At 29.4% G+C, this 21763-nt stretch overlaps 2 protein-coding genes across 9 annotated transcripts in view; one reads left to right on the top strand and one right to left on the bottom strand.

The window, feature by feature from the left end:
• The first annotated feature begins 1137 nt into the window (after positions 1-1137).
• Positions 1138-5009, top strand: LOC106680896 (multifunctional methyltransferase subunit TRM112-like protein). The gene is made up of 4 exons (XM_014420911.2): positions 1138-1329; positions 1409-1510; positions 2474-2566; positions 4108-5009. Exons 1-4 carry the CDS (start codon positions 1252-1254, stop codon positions 4207-4209), a joined length of 375 nt encoding a protein of 124 aa, XP_014276397.1. The 5' UTR covers positions 1138-1251; the 3' UTR covers positions 4210-5009.
• A 2477-nt stretch (positions 5010-7486) lies between these two features.
• Positions 7487-21763, bottom strand: part of Adck5 (aarF domain containing kinase 5) — a 43998-nt gene continuing 29721 nt past the window's right edge. For 4 of the 8 annotated variants that reach the window (XM_067047860.1, XM_067047859.1, XM_067047858.1 and 1 more), the window contains 8 exons: positions 21280-21414; positions 19365-19523; positions 17121-17252; positions 16455-16620; positions 15773-15946; positions 14332-14569; positions 7778-7957; positions 7487-7698 (listed from right to left, as the gene is read on the bottom strand). In XM_067047860.1, the coding sequence (XP_066903961.1) occupies positions 7593-7698; positions 7778-7957; positions 14332-14569; positions 15773-15946; positions 16455-16620; positions 17121-17252; positions 19365-19523; positions 21280-21414 (1290 nt within the window). In that variant the 3' untranslated portion in view covers positions 7487-7592. Of the gene's footprint in view, positions 7699-7777; positions 7958-9704; positions 9883-14331; positions 14570-15772; positions 15947-16454; positions 16621-17120; positions 17253-19364; positions 19524-21279; positions 21415-21763 lie in introns of those variants that run through there. The other 4 variants (XM_067047857.1, XM_067047862.1, XR_010843575.1 and 1 more) reach the window with 4 other exon arrangements.

The following is a 21763-nucleotide window of genomic DNA, read 5'->3' as shown; positions in this document are numbered from 1 at the left end:
GTCGAAGAAGGTATTGGAGAATGACAAAAACCCAATAAATTAAAGATCATTTTTAACATGCGTTTGACTGGCCGGCGCATGTGCAGTTTTTTCCGTTTCGCAGTCTGATACTGTTAGAGAAAGATGACTATCTCAAGCCCAGAAAGTCTCTTATCCTCGGGAAAACTAGAATCCTGAAATGTATCCCATCAAAAGCATGGAAAAGAGGGATAAGAAATAATAATTTATGTGTGGGTAGGATTTAAGATTTTTTGGGTCATAATTCTCCCCTAGATATGTGGAGATAATATAAAACTTTAAGGGCAAGTTTTTGCTAAGCCTTGAAGTAAATTTATCCAATGCAAGGATCGTTAGGGAAACAAAATATAATATTTATTTTGTTAAACAGAATATTATATATCAGACTTTAAACTAATAAAAAATACTATAGCTACTTTCTTTTTCTTTATGGGTGACCCCGGCAAACAAAGACTCAATCGTCATTTCCTTACAGAAGGGGAGAAAAAGCACTCTCCAGAAGACCTTTTCGTTAGACGACGAAGACAAAAGCATCTCCAGCTCCATCTTCTACTTTTGTGTCACGCTGCTCTATGGAGTACCTTTACCACGGCACAAGACCACACTCAACCGACTTCAGAGCTACCAGAACTCCATACTATGGGGGATTGTCAGAAGAACTACACCACAGAAGTCTAGGAACAGTACCTTCCACGAGGTGTTTCAGAGTTCATAGACCGAAGGGGCATAATCTTTTTTGATGAGCTGAAGACCTGCGCGAACCCACTCTCACCAAGACTTGGGAGGCGCCAAGGTACCGTTCCCTTGGTCGAAGTACTGACCGAGAGAGAAGGTTTAGCCTCTGTATAAACTCTCCTCATTCTTTACTTTCCGGGATGTCTCTCCCCACACATGTCCAAGCAGACGGCAAATAAGCGCCAACAAGCTCCCCCGCACACAATCAAAGAACAATATTCAATTTTCATGTGTACATACATTTATTGTATTTATAGTTTAATGCTTGTTTTTTAATTGTAAAAAGTGGAGGGTAAGAGAAAAATGTACACAACATAGTAAGAAACTTGTATCACAGTTGAGATACTAATTTAGTATCGATATGTTCGAATGTATAATTTTGATCAATAAACAGTTTACCTGATGGGACACGTGCGTGTCGTTTAGGTTAAGAAGAACTGTTGCTGTAAATAAGGATTTTATATCTTTTTATCTGTGATAATACGTTATATTACTACCATGAAATTACTAACTCACAATATGCTTTCGTCGAAATGTATAAAGGGTGTAAATTTAGGCTATCCTTTAGGAATTGTGGTAAGTTTGTAAATATTTACTTATTATCAATGAGGTATATCATATATTATTGGTGTAATATTTTGTACAAAATTTACAGGCCAGAGATATAAAAGTATCAGAAGTAGATTTTAATTCGGAATTCGTCGCTAGGATAATTCCAAAACTAGACTATCAAACTTTATATGGTGCTGCTGAAAGTGTAAGTTAATATTAAGTATTAATTTATTTTTTAACTTTTAACTTTGCTCCCCTGTAGATCTAGATTTAATAATTTTATGGAGACCTAAACTAATATCTTTAATTTCTTATTAAGTTTCTACAATTAAATTGATGTGGATTTTAAAACAAAAAAATAAATAAATTAAGGTGTTAGTCTCCTATTATCCTCCATAGACTTAAGGGTGCAGAGGTTGATTATGCACTCATTTAAGACCTTAGATAATACTCCATTCTGCATTGGTCCAATTTTGATGTATTTGAGCAAAATCTAGTTTAGGAGGTTTTCTTCTTTTTTTTTTTATTTCAAAAGTTCATTTAAAAAAAGAAATATAATTTTTTCTTTAATCAGATGAGAATGATTTTTTATAAAACCTTTTAGTTACACGTTTACCCATATTCTGCCTATTTTTTCCCTGCATAGATTAGTAGGATTTTACAGTTTGATTAAGACTAAGAAATAATATATTTTCTGCCGGATTTTATTTATTTTTTTGTGGGTGTTAAAAATGAATTTGCCCAGGCTCTAAATGTTCTGAGTATCCCCTCCACTTATTAAATACAGTTGTTCATCTCCATTGTTCTAAAACCAAAATAAATTTTGATTTAATGGACTTTACTGTCACAACTGTTTTTAAGGTCATAAACATAATCATTTTGACCAATGTAGCTGTAAAGTTTTGGGGAAAGTAATAAACACAATATTGTCATTCAGGTTATTTCTGAAAATATAATGTGTTATTATATGGTTAGTGGATAAATATTTGAAAATTTAGTTACAGTTGTTTCCAATTCTTGACATGATTAAATAAGTTTATTTAACTAACAACTTATGCTGATTGGTTTTAATCCCTATATGTTTACATCTATCTGTATAAGTTGTCTACTATTATTTATCTTATTTAATGTTTTATCATTTTCTAACTATTATTTATTTTATTTTTAGCTAGGGCATGCAAATGAATTACCTCAAGCCATTGTGGAAAATTTTGAAGGTAACGAAGAATTTTTACGGAAAGTTCATCATGTTTTATTAGAGGTAATAAATTGATTTTCATATTACAAGTTCTATTTGCACCTAATTTGTTGAAGCCATAATATTTAATTAACATTGAATACTGTAGGGATATTCAAAGCAAATAGGGAATTAATAATTATTATCTGGAAATTTTAAATCTTTTTCATATAATGAAACTTCTTTATTCTGCTTTTATTTGTTTATTTGGTTATCAATGTTTTAAGACTTTTATAGCCTAAAGACTCAAACCTTAAGGCCCTCCACTCATGAGGCGAGATTGTTTGAGTACATGCACTTGATGAGTTTCTCTCGCCTCGTGTTCGGATCCCAATTTAAATCCTATTAGAAGCAGGGTGGAAGGAATTGCTTCCAGTTCGAGCCCCTTGCTTCGATTTCATCTCGCCTCAAGTACAGACAGCCTTAGGCTTTTATACCTTATTATTTTAATATATCTTTTATAAAACTGATATTTTTTTGTAAATTTTAACAATAAAATCATTAGAATATTATTTAAAAAAATAAAATAAATAGTTGTGAGAACAAGCTTGAAGACTGTGTATTGAAAATTAATACATTTAAATCAAAATACCAAATTTAGGTACACAATGAATTTGAATCCCTAAAGCCTAATACGTACTTGGATCATTGTTGCCAACTGTTGGTGACGGAGCTGTGTCTAGGACTCCAAGCAACATTGAGTCTTTGAATCTTACAATTGTGATTAAGTATTTTGAAGGGGTTTTCAATCTCGCCCTAAATAAAATTCTAAGACTCAAAGTGAATCCGACACATGGCTACCCTCTCCCCTCATCTTGGCTTGTATTACCTTGATGTTTTCATTCCACCTTAATATTAATTGGGAATTTCCAAAACCAAAACAGGTGTAATAGGACATAAATAATTATAATTTAATCAATCTTCCTGCTTCTAAAACATTATGTAGTCATAAAGGACTAAGATAATTGATTGCTTTATATGTCAATTTACGAAGTAACTAATTCTATGAGTTCATGTAATAGTGTTGATTATTGTTAATCATGAAAACTTGAACAAATTGTAATAGATTTGATACGTCATGTGTATATTTGTTGCACTATTATTTCTACATTATATTATTCATTATATCACTATTATTTTAATTTATTTTGACAAAGAATGATACCGATTCATGACACAAAATTCGTGCTCAAATACTGTTTAGGTAATACTTAGTTGGATTGAGAAAGAGCATTTTAGATGCAAGATAGTATTAGGTTGCTTTAGTATTAAGTATTTTTTAGAGGAAATATATAATTGACCATAAAAGGTATATCATGGATTAAAGACAGTTAGGAAATCAGTCTGTAGTTATTTATCATACAAGCTAATATTCCGGCCAAATATCATCTTTAAGGTATGCGAGTTTGATGATTTTTTGTTAGAAACAAAAAAAAAAGTATTGTAATCTGTCCCTCCCTTCTTAAACTTTAATGTTTAATGTCATAATTGTATATTTCTTTAAATTTATAATTAATTTTATCATTTAATACTTGAGTAAACTTGTATTATTCATCTATATGCAGGTTGAAGTGATAGATGGTGACCTTGTCTGCCCCGAAACTGGACGAAAATTTCCTATCAATGCAGGGATTCCAAATATGCTTTTAAATGAAGATGAAGTTTAGTTAAGATATATATATTTTTTGTTGTAACACCAAATTGTAAATAGGATTTTCAATTTTATTTTCTAAATATTTTATTATTTGGAGCATATTTTTTTTTAACTAAAGATTTTTTAGTTCTTTTGAATCTTTTTTACTGGTTTATTGTGTTTATAGTCAGTAGTTTAGTTAGAACTTATTAAAAAGCAATATGCTTCTGTCACTTATTGTAAATAAACATGTTTATATTAAGTTCTTTTATTGTACTATAAGGTAAAAATATGGCTGTTATTTCATGTGAATTTTTACTAATGCTTTAAAGAAACTTTTTTTTACAAAGATATAACCTTTTTAAAAGGAAGCCAAAATTATAGTAACTATTGGAACACTAATGACATATTAAAGTGCACTTTCTTTTTTATATATTTCGAAAATTGTCTTTGTAACACATTAGAATATAGTCATTTTTAGAGCTAACCTTTCTTGAGGGTCTAGAAAAAGTCTTCCCGACAGAAATGCATGGATATTCCATGTTGAATATTGTTCAGTGTTTCTGTCTCTTAGAGAATAATATTATATAAAGAGGTCGTACTAGAGATGAGTCAGAAGCATCTCTGCTTTCATTAGTATTAAATACTACCATGAAGCTATTAAGTTAAGTGTTAATAGAATTATAAACCATAAGTTTTTATAATTACAATTTTCAATTATTGTTATAAACATGTTACAAATTAATGAAATCAAAATTTGTCAAGAATATTTCAAATAATAGTGTCTCATGAGCCTTTTTTTATAAATATTTAAAATAAAATAATTAAACTGTTTGTCATTCATTTTAAGCAATATATCCTTAAATACTGTATATTATTAAGCCAAATGTTTGAGGTATAAGCAAGTTGGCCATTGCTTTCACTTTTAATTTATTTTTTGTTATCTCACATTTGCATCATGGAAGCTATTTGAGAAATAAGTTTACTTCTCTGACCTAATTAGTTGGATGTGATTAATCAGTATCTGGACTGTACGAGTAAAAACAAAAAATATGCACCAGTTGTATAACTTGAAATATCTCTTGCTGAGGGTTAATAGAAAATAGATGTAACTAAAATTTGTTGAATTTAACACATGCTCACACATTGTTATTCCAAGCTTTTAGCGTTTATGTTGAAAAGGATCATTCATATTACTAAGATATAAGATAAGAATGATTGGTCTGCGATTAGGTTGGCTTATAAGTTCCGTTGTCTAATCAAATTTGTACTTCAGATGGAATACTTGATAATCTACCAATAGACCTATAGAATAGATCAGATAGAGACCGAAATAAGCACGATTGATGATTAAATATCTCTAACTCTTCTATCATCAATAACTCTTTTATCATTAAATATCTTTAACTCTTTTATGATTAATATGTTATTAGGAAGAAATAAAACGGAAAAGAAACAACTCTAAAAAGAAATTGGTTGAGTCAATGGAAGTTTGAAAAATCTATATCCATTATATGAAACTAACTGCCAAAATATATACAAACAAGTACAAATATACCCTAAATACCAGAGCTTAGTATGTTTAATTCAAATGAACAAGAAGGGGAAGTGAAGAGAAGGAAATATTGGATATTGAAAATAGAAAAGTTGTGAATATAAAAATTAGATCTGGAAAAATATTCAACCTGTTCACCAATGGAAATTGAAGTAATAATGTAACCTTGTTGTATGATAAATGTAAACTTGTTAAGAATACGAATCTTACTTCCTGTAAATTAAGGAGAAAATAGTATGGGTGTTAATCAATAATAAAGTTTATATTCAAATGTTGAAAAAATTGGAATAAATGCGGATTAGTTGAGGAATATTATGCATGTTATAACTGCTAGTTATGATGTTTATGGTTATATTTGCCCACGCTCAGTGGAGGGGTGGGTTAAAAAACAATAATAAACTAATTGTTCTAGACACCATGTTATTTTTATCTAGAAATAACGAAAACCGGGGCAAAACAATATAAGACTCTAGGTGCCCCTCTGTTAACACCAACCTGAACTGTGGCCACAGGCGAATACCTTTACATTTAAATAAACAGCAGCCATATGAGGGATATCAGCCCCCTTTAGGATGAAATTACCATTAATTGAAGAAACCATATAAAAATAAAACAAGAAGAAACAGTATAAGAAAAACAACTTTAGCAATATAAAAAAAAATGTATAAAAGGTATGGTCAATGTACAAGCGGAAAAATAAAAAGGAAAACCTTTTAAAATAAAAGTAAAACTGATCCTTCTTAGATGCTAACTTTAATTTAGAGTTTATAGAGAAGAAAAACCTTATATTCAAAAACAAAAATAAGACTTATCTTATACAAACAAAAAACCAAATATAACTTGTGGATTGCCTTCTAAACCCACTCCTCTCTCCCTTCCATCGTACCTTATCTACACAGATATTTGCCAGTGTTATGTATCCTTATATTACAACCGTAAAAATGTTTTACTAAAAATAAAGCTCTAATTATATTAGTATTCTGTATATTCAGTTCCAGATCAATAAGAAATATATATCTATATATAGTTGAGCATAAAAATTGATATATTCTTATATATCAATAAGAAATAGTTTCACAGATTTAGAAACTACATGAAAATGATTTAATTGATGAATCATAGGCATAGGCATGTAACATTGGAATGCAGAAGAGTTGATGTAAGGACACTACCATGCATGGATTAGAAAGAACTGATCAGTGTAGTAATTCCTGAGTTTTTACTTTGGGATTTGGTTATATTTATATCAAGCGTCAATTGTACTCCCTAAGATGTTCATTTCATTTTAACATGAAAAAATAACAAAAAAAAAAAAGTAATTTTTATTTTTTCAACCAAGTTTTCTGAAATTATTCCATAATTTTATATACCTAAACCATATCTGAGCTACTAATTTTCTGTTTATTGATCCACCAATGATAAGAATTATTTCACTTTTTTAAATTCTTTGAATTTTTAAAACTGAGAATTTATTTATTCTGTTAAAAAATTGGGCAAATTTATCTCATACCCATCTGAATTTATACATTAAACACAAACTCACAAATAAGACAACAGGAGACAGAAAGAGGAAAGTCAGAAGAAGTCGCCAATGAAACTTTATAGAAATGGTGGAGTGATACTGATACTAAGACATCAGAAATAAAAAGAACAAAAGATAGGTAAGTAAAACCATATCAAATGTTTAAGAGCTTGTGGGTGCAGACAGACAATAACCAAGCTTTACAAAAAATTAAAATAAATAAAAACACATTAATAACAGCTTCTAATATAAAATATATTCTTACACCAAACAAAAAAGTAACAATAGAAATATTTCAATAACTTAAAAAAATAGTAATCATTTACAATAAAAATAAATACTAAATATTTATTTCTTTGCAGTTTTCAGAATAAAACTGCAATCTATTCATGAACTGAGCAGTACGAAAGAGGAACATTAACAATTTATTTCGGACTCCATTCCACCTGAAATGAATAAAATGAATATCTTAATTAAACCTGTAATAAATTCAATAATATGCAATTAATAATAACCAGTTTTTACCATAGAGATAATTCAAATTCTAATAATTCTTTATAAATTCTCAATGTTCCAATTAAGCCTGACTGATTTCTTGCAAAACTTCCTTCAGTAGCACATCTTGCCATCACTTTGTATCTATTAATGGGATCTCCATGTCCTCGAGCGATAGATCTAATCGTATTTATATTCCTAAAATTCACACTAAATATCAATAATACTATTCTTCATTTATAAAAAAAAAAATATTTTTTGACCTAGAGGTGTCAGCAAGCTAACAACAATGCTATAATAGATTCTTTATTATAGATAATATAGGCCCTCTTGCTCAAATAATCAAAACTGACAAAAATTAAATCATACCTAAAAATTCTGGTGTGGTTTTAGTAGACTTATGGGTTCAAGTTAAAGAAATTACTATTTTTGTGATTTAAAAAAAAAAAAATCAAAAGACCAAGGTAGACAAAATTATGAATAATTTTCTTTTATTTTTTTGTTGCTATAAAAATTCATATTTTAGGATTTCTTGAGGTAGGAAAAATGAATATAAATTTTGTTCCCGCCGGAATACAGCCATTTAAAAGTTCAAAAATTGATTTATTTTTAATCACCTTTCCAGTTGACTTTTCTATCATGTGTTTTTTTTGTAATTAAAAAACAGATGTTTACTGTTAGTTAAATAAAATACTTCAACGAGGTAGGCTTTCTATGTATAAGAATGTTGTGGGTTGGGCCGCCCGTAGCTCAGTTGTTAAGACACAGTCTTACCAATTTGATGTCTATTGGCGGTGCCGGTTCGTATTCGGCCTGGGACGTTGACTTTTTTCATTGAGTGGCGGTCCCACAAAATGAAGAACTTTGACCCCCAACCATGGTTAGGCAGTATAGGACTCCAATGGGAGTCTTGGCCGAAAAAAAAAAAAAAAAAATGTGGGTTTATAAAGATCTCGTTCTAAGGACATTACAGAATAAAGATGTATTAAACATTGAGACCAACTGATGAGCCTAGCCGTTCCTAGACAGTCTATTCCATGTTTTTTGAGGTATTAAATCTGTGTTAATTTGTATACCTTCATCCACCAAGCGGACTATTCCCCACTGCCATTACTTTGGAGTCAACTGATGCTTTCATCCATCTGGCAGGGATTTAACCACCTACCGGATTACTGCCATGGTTTAGCCTCAGAGTCTTTGGAGTAGAGTATTGTGAGCGGCCCTCACCCACAAAATTGTTACCAGCTCTTCACCATTTGTATGATGGTGGCCATCTCAGAGGTGATTTGGAGACTTATGAACTCTCTTATAATTTTAGAGAGTTAATTATTTTTGTCTTTTATATAAGATTATAAAATATATTTTATAAGATTAAGGTTTAGATCCCTGAGGAAGAGGTTTATTTATTATCATTTACAAAAAGCCTCTCGCCCAACCACTCTGTTTTTGCTTTTCCCACCTTAAATTATTCATAAAACTCTTTAATATTTTGTATTGATCCATTCTTTATTATTACCAATATTAAGAACTGTTTATATTTTTTTTATAAACAAAATAAAGGGACTTTAAAGAAGATTTTTTTAAATATATTATTTTAGTCCTGTTAAACTATTTCAATGAGGATATTTCAAGCCCTAGCTGCACCTAAATATAGGAAGCAAAAATAGGAATTTCAGGGAACTTAGAAACCTCAGAGGAGTAAACATCAAGCAAATAGAATTGATTTTGAAATTATTGATAGTAAGCAACTAGCAGTATTTTCAAATCTTATAAAAAAAAAAAAAAAAAAAAAAAGGAAAAACCAGAACAATTAATGCAATTAAAGAAGGAAATATTTATTGATAACTTCATGAGTTAATTAATTATTCACAAGGAAGCTATGTCCCTAAAGCTTTGTGAAAAACCCTAATTGACAAGTATATTATAGTTACCAATGGTCAAAAGAAACCAAACATACCTAATGACTAGTAATATATGGTGAGGAACCGTCTTCAGAACATCCATTATTTCATTAAACCTGTGCTTTGCGATGTTACTGAGTTGTTCTGTTTCAGTAACAGTAAGTGTTTGCATTAGTAAAACGTATAATCCTCTCTGTGGAATTTGAGTAAGAATTTCAATAAGCATTTTGTATTCTGTAAAGAATGAAAGTATACATAAAGCCTATAATTTGTATAATGGAATAATTATGTAAACAAGAGATGTTAAGAAAATTGCCTATAAATATTAAAGAAACTTTTGTGAATTACTATAATAATAAACAGCCAGAGGCATATACATTAACAGCTTATAGACTTTTAGCTTAACTAGCGTTAACTACTGAAACATTTATGATCTACTGAGGAACCAAGCAATAAGAAAACAATGAACGATAAAAAAGCTATCATACCCTAGTGAAAAATGTTAAAGAGGAGCTAAGAGAACATACATATAAATTTTAAAAAATGAACTATTATAATAAGTAGACCACATATATATATATTTTTTCATCTTTTGTTTATTTCTATTCTCATTTTATAAATTTCAGAAGGATTTAAATGATTATAGAAATCTGTGGATTCTTCATTCCTTCTCTCATTTATCACATTTCTCTCTCTCTCTCCTTCTCTTTCCTCCTATATCTTTTTTCTTTGCTCTAGAAGTTTCTTTTCTGCAAAACAGGTATCACTTAAGACATTTTTTGGGTTTGTTGGTGTCTCATATTTATCATCAAGGAGTAAACTCTTGGCACTTTTTTCTTGAAGAAACAAAACATTTTCAATTATCTCCTTTATTGCATTTACATGTGCCAACCAGTATAAATCTATAAATTCTGGTCCCTCTTTACATGAACCAATATAATGTAGAGATAATGGTCAGAGTTGGTGGCTTTTAAATGTTGTTTGAGATTGGACTTGTGCTTCCTATCCAGCAGAATTTGATTTGTATTTTTCTACTTATTCAAGTATCTTTTTATGAGATAAGGTTCCATAGTATTGGTATACCACAAAATTTTTCCAAGATGAATTAAATAATTAAAGTATTTAGAAGAATTAATTTTCACTATCTACACAAACAGAAAACAAAATTTATATGGAAAGATCAAATGTATAATTAAGAACAATGCTGAAAGGAATAACAAACATTTATCAAAAATAAATAAGATCCACTGAAAAATTTTCAAAACAGAGTTGACCTGGCTCACTAAGAACAACCACTTTATTTCGGCTTTTTCTCTGAAACTTCTTAATGCAAATAAAACATTGTTTAATTAATAAAGAACAATCTAGCTATTTCTGTTAACCAGAGTTTCTGAGAATCGAGGAATTGTGGAAAATGCAATAATCACAAAGAAGAAATTTTAAAGGAATGGAAGAACGATCAAAAATTCATATTTTGTTAGAAATTTTTAAATGTTTTAAAGTCAACAGGAGAAATACTAAAGCAAGCGCAATAAGGTACTGATAATTAACATCTCCAGTAGTTCAAAACAACAAATATATAAACAAGAAGGAAAAGATTCAGAAAGATGGTTCAGCTTTTACAATATAAGAGAGATAAAATATATGAATATATCTCTGAACAAGGATCCATGTAGAAAAGTAAGACCGAAAATATGGAAAAAAAAATTGAACTGATACAAAAATAGGGTGGTTGGATTTAAAACTGGAAAAAGAAAGAAACATAAAATTTAGGAAAGCTTATGGCAATAGAAAAAATGAATATAACATATATAGAATGTCAATCAAATGGGCATTATTCTTTGAGACATAAGAAAAAGTTTAGGTGTACAGAAAAAATCCGTACCCCTAATTTATTGGGCCATGACACAAAAAAGATTTAAAAAGAATTTAGCAAAATTTGTAAGAAAGTTTTTATAATAATAAGTCAATGCGTTAATCTTATTTTATTTACTTGATTTATAGCAGACATGAATCTACAATTATTGTCTCAAAACACTTCTGAATAACAATAATTGGATTAAGAATGTTGTTTAATGTTTTAATAGGAACTCTGTTTTATTTGTAAAAAATGGTTCTATCCCAAGATGTCCTAATTGAGTACATTAATCCCGCCATTGTTTTTGAACGCATTCTTAAACTTTTTTTAAAAATTTACTGATTGATATTTTACAGGTATTTATTGCACACATCATTGTATACATCATAAATATTTATAATACGTTAGTATCGAGTCTTTTTCCGGCTCTCAAGAGAGTGATGGAATTTGACAAATGAGGTATAAAAAGAAAGGGAATTTCATGGAGAAGCGACTAATCTCGATTTCAATTATTGCTACAACTTTAATAAAAGTTATTCAAAAAAGTTAAGAGATTTCAAAACTCTGACAGAGGTAAGTTAGCAGATAGAGACAGTAAAAATTGGGTTTTACAGATTATGATGTGAACATCAATACCCAACTATGTTTATAGAGAACTTAGATTGGGTCCTGTGTCTTAAAATCCAAAAATGAACAGTTTTTGAGATATGAAATGAGTTAGACAGGGGTCAAACATTATTCTAAGGTTAGCTTCCACAGCTCCCTTGTTACCATGGTTTACTTATCACATGCTGTTCTACTAATCCTTGATAATTGACTAGCAACAAATAGAGTAAAATAAAGTCTTTAGGTCTTAATTAAAACTGTCAGTTTGTAGGTATGTGACAATTGAGGAATGGCTCAGCTGATGTTTATTTTTATGGCTCAAATTATTTAACTAGAAACTGCGAATGTTTTGAAACAAGTCGAGCTCAAGATATTGAAAATTATTGTATCAAATGCGCTTACTAGAGTTAAACATATTCATATGTTTTATTTCTCAAATTACACAGTGATATTTCAAGAGAGTTTAGAACAACATGAGTTCAAAATATTGAAAACATTCTGTGCTAAATATGTTTAGTCCGTCCATTTCTGATATATAATTTTTTTTGGAGAAAACGACTCATCCAATTTCCAATGCCCATGTTTAAAATTATTCAAAACCACGGGTTCCCACCAAAAATTCGTAGCCCGTCTAAAACATCTGTTCATGTATATGATGCCGTATGGCTTAGCTATGAAATTTCATGGAATACAATTCAGGATTAATATGAATTTACAGGTAGCTGAATTTTGACTGTAAAACTGAAGTGATATTTTCTAGTAGGAAATCATAATTACTTATGACTTAAACTGTGTTTTTAAAGATTGTCATCAGTAAGTATATAGCTTTACCAATTGTATTGAAGAGTTTTTCTTGATAATATTATATTGTTTATACAAATGAGCCTGATATTGCTTAGATTTTGAATGAATTAAAGAAATGAAAATATATCTAATGCGAGAGTTCTGCAAGAGTGAACTAGTTTATAGTTAATATTCAAAAGAGTACACCCAATAAAAACACCTTAGTAGTATAAGATAAATATATACATTTTATTTAATCAGTAATATCCCTAAATAACATGTCATCTTAGAATAATAAAAAATTTCATATTTCAAGAGTAATTACACACTTATTATTACAAGAAACTGACAATTTTTTAAATTAATACCTTCATTTACAGAAGATCAAAAAATAATGTAAAACAGAATTCAAATAATTTACTGTTTCGTATTGTTTTTAAAAATAAAAATGAAACTTTACAGTATCCTGATTAAGTAGTTTTTTTATCGTAGTTTCTACTCATATCCGTTTATAACAGAGTTCATGAAACAATGGAGACAAATATGACTCTTCTTAATTTAAAAAGTTTTTTAGTGTACTTTTTTTAACAATTTAGACAACAATATTTAGCATTAAAATTCTATTTTGAACTAGTAAGGAGAGATCTGATTGTAATACAATAATTTGGTTAGAAGGCAGCTTTGAAAATGTACTTGAAGATGAGGCGATGGCCCCAAAACATTGTGACCAATGATTGATTTTTAAAATAAAAATAATTAAAGAAGGAAGATAATTCTCACTTACTAATTAATCAGATTGTTTAAAATTTATCAAAACCACTTTTATGGTACCAAATTTGTTTTGGAAAGTGGATATATTTGTATGAACTTGCATGTAATCTGAATAAACACTTCATAGTATAATATTAAATAAATCAACAAATGTTTGGACTGGAGAAAGTATATGTAGGAAGAATAAACCCATTGATACATAACCTCTTTTCAATTAGCACCTTAATTATGTATATAAATATTTATTATGAAACATAAAGCCAAACAATAGTATTTTAATGTTTGAGGTTTTTATCATTTACCATATATATTGTCTATTTTTACATTATCTGATTAATATGGGAGAAATAAAATCTTATAAATAGTTCAACCTATTTTACTCAATTTTCATTTTTTTTTTTTAGCCCAAAAGCGATTTAAAGTTTCTGAATTTTATACTAAATACCCAATCATGGTGCAGCCAAAATGAGATTTAGTCCTTATTAAATTTTGTTATTTCATCACCCATGAACCATTAAGAGTCCACTAGACACCCTCTTATTCCTGTGAGACTCTAAGATTAGTTTTTTATGAAAGTCAGTCAGTAATTAAAATTATGACAAAGAAGGGACGTGAATAAAATAAAAGATATAACAAAATAATTACTGAGTCAAATTATTATCTACCTTGTAACAAGCATAAGTTTTCCAGGTATGCGCCTGAATATTTCGAGACAACGACTCCTCAATTCCATGATTTCAAGATGTATCTTTGCTCGTTCTTCAGGACTTAACTGTTTTCTTCGAGAACCATGCTTTCGTGGAGCAAAAAACAACCTGACAATATCAGAATCCTGTACTTCAGTAGAAGGACTTGGAATGTAGCGTTGGCCTAGTGCAATGCAGAATAGTCGATAATCTACTTCTGTAATAAAAAAATAATCCAGAGAAATAACTATACCATGATCATTCTATAAACCAAAACAATGAATATTTTAAGATAAATTAACGTCCATGATTTATGACAAAAATAACCAGTTTGTTTCTTTATACAATACCAAAGCATTATTATTACATCCCTTCTTTGTCAATTTCATGTATTTAAAGATATAATTTATGCCACTGTTTCTTCCAAATTACTTCACAGGCAAAACAAAAAATCACAAACAACCAAAGTTAATTTATATTTTATTATTAATATTATTATAATTCATCAGTTAATTTAAATAACCAAATAGTAGGGTTTTTTTTTGTTTTGGCTAATATTCAGGAGGTAAGTGAGGTTTGTTTATACAAATGGATCCTAGGTATGTCAGCCCTTGTTTGGCTAACAAAATTTGGAGTACCCTTCTTCAGCTCAAAAAAAAAATTTAAAGCAATTATCCTAGGAGCACTTGAATGTAGGAAACAAAGAAAAAATACTGCAAAGTAAATGATGGAATGCACTGTATATTTACTATTTCTATTTTTATTTTTATTTTTTCTCATAGTATTTTGTGAAAGTGGCATTAACTTGTGGCACCCCAGTTTGGGAACCACTGCTCTATGCGAGACATATAGAAAAGTCAAGGATCAATGCTTATTCTTATATTTTCCAAACTATACTTCATTTGCCAATGCATAAGCCAAATGGTAGCTAAGATATAATGCTTCTACCTGATATACAATATTCAACAATAAGGAACGGACACAACAATTCAAAAAGTGCATCATGTAAACTACTGCAACAAAGAAATATCACTCCCTCTAAGAACTTAAGAAAATGACACATAAATCATATACTTTTTGGATATGAATTAGTAGGATAGAGAAAAATTGTTTAGAGCTATGTCTTCTAATATAAGTTCAACTTATTGTTTGTTACAAGTTTTTAGTACAGGTATCCCTAGAGTTACATGGTTTATTTATTCTGTGTAATAAAACTTTGAAATCATCAAAAGCATAATATAGCCAGCAACAAGAAATTGTACAACATGAAAGTATGAATTCATACCACAAAGGATAATTTGTTATTCGTGTAAAAGTGTAACTCAAGGAATATCTGCAAAACTCTTTTTTCCAACTAGAGCAAAATGAAGTGTAAATTTTACTTGAGCTGAAATTAAATATTTATATCAAATAAACTTACCAGCTACGCCTAACTGCATGGAATATTTTTTCATCTTTGTATGATCATTAAGAACCATGTATTTCCACAAAAGTCTAAGAGATTCTCTTACATTATCAGGTACCTCTTCATATAGTCCATGATCTAGAATCACTAATTCAGCTCCCCTCACTTTTTTTGAATGCCTTACTAGAACTTGAAACATATGACTATGTAAAAAAATTTGGAGAAAACTAGACAATTAATTTCAACTTAAAAGCTAGTATAAAATTATTAGGGTCGAGTCATAAGTAACTTCTGTCTTTTTACCAGACATTTATTTTTCTCTCATTAAATTCAGTACAATTATCTATAACCTTCTTCTATCTTCCTGGCAGTTTATCGATTCCTTCCTTGTAAAATGTGGTTGGTTTGGACTGGAAGAAGTTTTCGACAGCTTGCTTGACTTGCTCTTCAGAATTGAAGGTTTTCCATCCAAAAACCTTCCATTTCAGACGTTAAAAAAACAGTTTAACATAACATGTAGCACACAAAACACTAAATAAAGCCTCATCTAGAGAGTGAAAACAAAAACTTGTTGTAATGGTAACTCATAGCGGGTAGATATGAACAATAGATTCTACTTACCTTCATCGGAAGTTTCTTTTAACTCGACCTAATAATATTAAATACAAATATTACAATGTAATATAAATAAACGTACTATTTCCAGCATGTGGATCAGCATGAACGAATCCTGAATGAAAAATTTGTTGAGCAAAGGCCTTGAAGAGTTTGGTGTCAATGTCAACTAATGAAAATTTTGCTTTCTTCAGGGCTTCCTTGTCGCTAATTTTTATTCCTTCAACAAATTCGGCAGTGAGTACTCTCTGTTAACAATAATATGGATTTATTTAAAAAATATTAAAATTTAATTATTTATCTAGTTTTTATTAATATGTGATAGAAAAACCAAAAAGAGAGAGGGTAAAATATATATTTCTTATATCCTCAGATTTGTAGTAAAAGAGATGCAGCGCTATTTTTCCAGCATCATTTGACCACATTTACCTCTAACCTGGCAAAAATTTATTGTTACTTAAAAAAAAAAAAAGTATAAACGTAGAATTATATATGGTTTTCATAAATGGTAAGGGAATCAAAAATGAAAATTGCTTCAGCTGCTGGATAAAATTTTTAAAAAATTGATCTTCAACATCAAAACGGAAAAAAGACATGTATAATCCAAAGTTAATCCTGGTAAAATTCCAACACACAGTTAGTAATATTATAAAAGCGATATATTAAGAGTATTTTATTAGTATAATAAATGTACTATAAATTAAATAAATTTTATTACATAATTGTAAAGGAGAATAGAAAATCATACCTTACTTGTAAGGTCCCAAAACACCTTTGGGACATGAATAAAAGGGAAACAGGCAAGGTCTTTACTACATTTCTCAGAATTGTTTGCTTCATTTTCAAAATTTAATTCTTTTTCTAAAGTACCTTTCAATTCCTGTAAATAAAATAAAAAAAAATTCAATTACAATATGATAAAATCAAAAATCACTGTAATAAATAAATATCCTAGTCAAAACTTTCATATAATTTATCATATATTGTAATTAGAGTCATGACAACCGTTAGTTGTATCAGAGACTAATTGTTCCTGTCAGCTATATCTTACATTTTTGTCACATGTATCAACTTTAGTCCACTCCAATGATTTTTTTTTTTTCTGGCCAAGACTCCCATTGGAGTCTTTTACTGCCTAACTATGATTGGGGAGGTCAAAGTTTTTCACTTTAAAAAACAAAAGTCAAAATTTTATGGGACCACCACTCAATGAAAAAAGTCAATGCCCCAGGCCGGATTCGAACCGGCACCGTCAATAGACATCAAATTGGTAATGCTGAGAATGAGAATTTAGCTTTCCAGTGTGGTTCTAAAACAAATGAAAAAAGGAAATATGTAATGCTGAAAGACAGGCTTTGTGCACTAAAGGTCTGATTGGAGTTAAACCTTTAAAAAAGTGGCAAGATGCTGTTGGTAAAATAATGGTTGGCGATTAGAGCCATGAAAGGGCACAGATTGAAATAGGATGATTAAGCGAGCACAATTAGTGAAAAAGAATTTAGTGAAAACCAGGAGAATAATAAAAAATACATTGGAGGTATTGCTTTAATGGTTTCAGCATGAAAGGCATGGACAGCCTGCTATTGAAAACAATTATACTAGCCAAAGTTCTGCATTTTTTCCATTGTCTTCAAGATTGTGATGGAACTTGACAGAAATTTAAAATGCTAACAAGCAAGAATCTTGCAGTTAAGCTAGAAAATCAGCATCTGGTTATTAGATAAGTGAAGAGAAAGTTAGTTTTATTAAGTGCTAATCACAACAGCGACCACAGAATGATTACAATGAAGATTATGTTCCCCACCCAACATGAGGCATTGCTATCAAGTATAAGATTGTTAATGACTTTTACAAAAAAGTTTTGAATAGTTTCAAAAGTATATGCACAAATGTAATGAGTTATGTTTATTTTGTTGTTGATTTTTGCTTAAAGGCGTAAAACCCTCTGGTCATCAACGCCTACCATTTATGTTTATTTTATATGTGTTATAGTCATATAATTCTTAATGTGACTATCAGATTTATACATCCAATTTTATCTTTTCGTTTATATATATTCTTTGGGTTTCAAGTCTTCTTTTTAAGGGTCCTCCAAAACAGTGGTGACTAGAAAGTATCAATTATTAATCCACAAATGGATTAACTTAATTTCTCTCTCTATCCTGCAAATATTGTAGGTATGTAGAAAATACCAAGTTATCAGGATTATCTGTCCATTAACTCATCCATCTGGATGAGGAGTGACACAGCTTGTTCCAATGAGCCACTAGCTAAACAGCAAGTCCACAGGGGAAGCGGCCAAAAAGAGTAGGACAGCATAGTAGGTGGCAAGATCTTCATCTCAGCAAATAACTCTACAATGTGATGAGACCTAATCCACTTTTTTATATCAGAAAACACAATAACACGGATTATATTTAGTATAAAATAAATATTTTCATTAATTATTTGAGCAGTCTGAGGTCTTTATTAGCCTCATCCTTTACCATTACAAATATTTGAGATGAACATTCAATACACACAATAAACGGGCTTCCTAGAACATCGTGTATTAGTTCCCCAGCATAGTACACTTTGGTACACTGTGTAAAGAAAATTAGGAAAACATTTGTGAGATTAATACTTTTGAGACAAATTTCACCAATCTCATTAAATATTTGATCTAAAATTGATTAACTATCATTATTATATTATTATGAACATTAATATGCCAGTATTGTTAGACATAGAAAGAAGAACAGGCACCAGTCTACAGTGATAAAAACTGCCCTAATTCTTTCTGTTTTATCTTGCAAGTAAGACCTTTAAACCTTATATTTTTTATGACATATTCATTTACCATTGAATATATTTATGATCATGTTAACAATTTATTTGATTTAAACTTGAGAACTGGATTGAATGGCCATGATATAACTGATCATGGATAAATAAATAACATTAAAGGAAAGAAAGGGGAAGCATGCTTACAAAAATGTTCAATAAATCTCACATTGAGCACCCAAGCGAAGTCAAAATCTCTATGAATCCATCCTGCAATTGTAAGAAGGAACCTTAATGTTGCAATGTCCCCAACAAATCTGTCTTGAAGATCAATGTATTGAACCTTCACAGCAACATCTTTCCCGTCCTTTGTTGTAGCTCGATAAACCTATGATTCAAAAAAATTAAAACAAATCTATATAATTAATTACTAAATGTAAATAAGTATTAAGAAATACAATGAACCCTTGTTATAAACATAGCTTGCTATACAGTGGAACTAATCCTAGTCTCAATCTCTGATTAGTCTTAAAATAGGATGATGTTATATATTTTTTTTGTTTCCCCACACTAGAGGACAAAATATAATTAAGTCAGGCAGAATTAAGTTCAAAAGGAACCTTGTTATTTCCTTTTTTTTTGCTTTGTCTTAGATGAAAGGGCATTAATTTCTTATTGAAACCATAAAAATTAGTGAAAGTTGTTCCTATTAAAAAACAACTATGAAGGCAAAGCAAAAACGTTTAAACAAATAAAAAATATTGCACATTTTTGAGAAATCTTGATAAAAATTACCAAAACATGTATCACTATAAAAATTTTATTTCTCGCAATTCAGGGGGTGTAGAGGGCCACAGGTGTATTTGGGAGGCAATGAATAACTGTAAGGGGGTGGTCATAGTATAAAAGAAAGAAGAGAAGATTAAGAAAAAAGGGTGTCTGTTTAGATAGGTTTTGTAAAATGTTTAATTGCTGAAGTTCTTAATTGATAAAAATGATGCTTTATGATCCAATCTAATTCAATCAAAAAGTGACATTGCTTACTTGACAGAATTATTTAGAATTGCATTCTCTTGAATCTTGAGGATTGGTCTATAACAAAACTGTATTGAGGCGACATTTTACAACATTATTGTGTGTGCATTCATGCCTGACAATGAAAAAAACAGTTTTTTAGAGCAAAGAATTTCTCCAACTAATCATCAAAAAATTTAAGATTAATAACTATTACAATTAAAACATTCCTTAAATTTGTCTATTGCAATATGTTCAATAGTGCTATGAAACAGCTTGCTCAAGGTTTCTGCCAGAACTGAATAGGGGTGAAATGGAGAAAGGTAAGTTTTGTTTTAGTTTTCCAAAATGTGAACATTCTTTCTAATAGGTAGTCAGTCAATTAATTCTGTTTTGTATTTAGTCTATATATATTTATTATAAATAGATTTATAATTACTCTGTAAATTGCAGTTTTAAAATAATTAGTTGAAGAATGAAATTCTTTGTTCTAAAAAACTATTTTTTCTTTTTTTTTTTTGTCGGTTATGATTATGCGACCACTAAAATTGTAAAACTTTGCCTCAAAATATAATTTTCTTATAGAATGATCCTCAAGATCTGCAAAAAATATATATATACTTTGAAAATATCCTCAACTTAAATAATTTATCTATAACAATGTAACAAGAGGATATTTTGTTTATTATAATAGAGAAAACACTTCATGATTTTTATAAAAACACTTAACAAATAGCTTTGTTCCAACTTAAGCCATAATCAATCGGCCACCATGGTCTTATCACTGATAGATTCAACTTTTTCAATCCTGACTAAAAAATAAAAATTGTCATGATGGTTAAAACAAAGGCTCTAAAAATAGCAAAAGTGAAAATCTTTACTTTTTCATTAAAAAAACAAAAAATGTAAAAATTGTTACCTACATCAAAAATAAAAAAAACTTGGTTAATTAAATAAATCTGAAGTTTGAATAAAATCTGCGGGAACATTTAATTATAGGCTAAGATAGTTTATTTTCAATGCAAGCAGAAAGTTTTTTACTGTTTTCCTATAATTTATAGAATTGGAGGATGGGACTGGCAGTTAGAGCCCTGAAATAACTAAATTCAAATATACAAAAATTTACTTACTTGAGCCAGACTAGCAGCTGCAATAGGTTCATCATTAAATGAAGAAAAACAATCATTTATAGATTTGTTAAAGTCTTCTTTAAATATCACATTAATTTCGTCTTTTTCATGATTTAAACACTTATCTTGAAGGGCCTAAGGTAAATTATAATAATTAAGTAATCCTTTAGAACATTCACAAAATTTCAATTATAATATATAAAATTAGAGAGATATAAATAAATAAATTAATAATTCAAATAACAAAACTGGAAAACTAAATTTTGTTTTCTAACTTAATTCTAAAACATTTAATTCAATTTCAGCTACAAGTTCATCTTTGTCAGTGTTATAAATAATCTATTTATTGAATAAAAAAAAGCAATATTATAAGTACATACAACATGATTGTCCCAATTTCCATACAATAAATAAATGGGAAAAGGTACAAATACATTTAAAGGAAAAACAACTTCAGTCACAGTTCAACAATATACAGTTTAAT

Source organism: Halyomorpha halys, unplaced genomic scaffold (assembly GCF_000696795.3).
Source record: "Halyomorpha halys isolate HHAL.00 unplaced genomic scaffold, Hhal_1.1 Scaffold297.1, whole genome shotgun sequence".
NCBI lineage: Eukaryota > Metazoa > Arthropoda > Insecta > Hemiptera > Pentatomidae > Halyomorpha > Halyomorpha halys.
The sequence above is the reverse complement of the archived record's forward strand: the minus strand, read 5'-3'. Positions and strand labels throughout refer to the sequence as shown.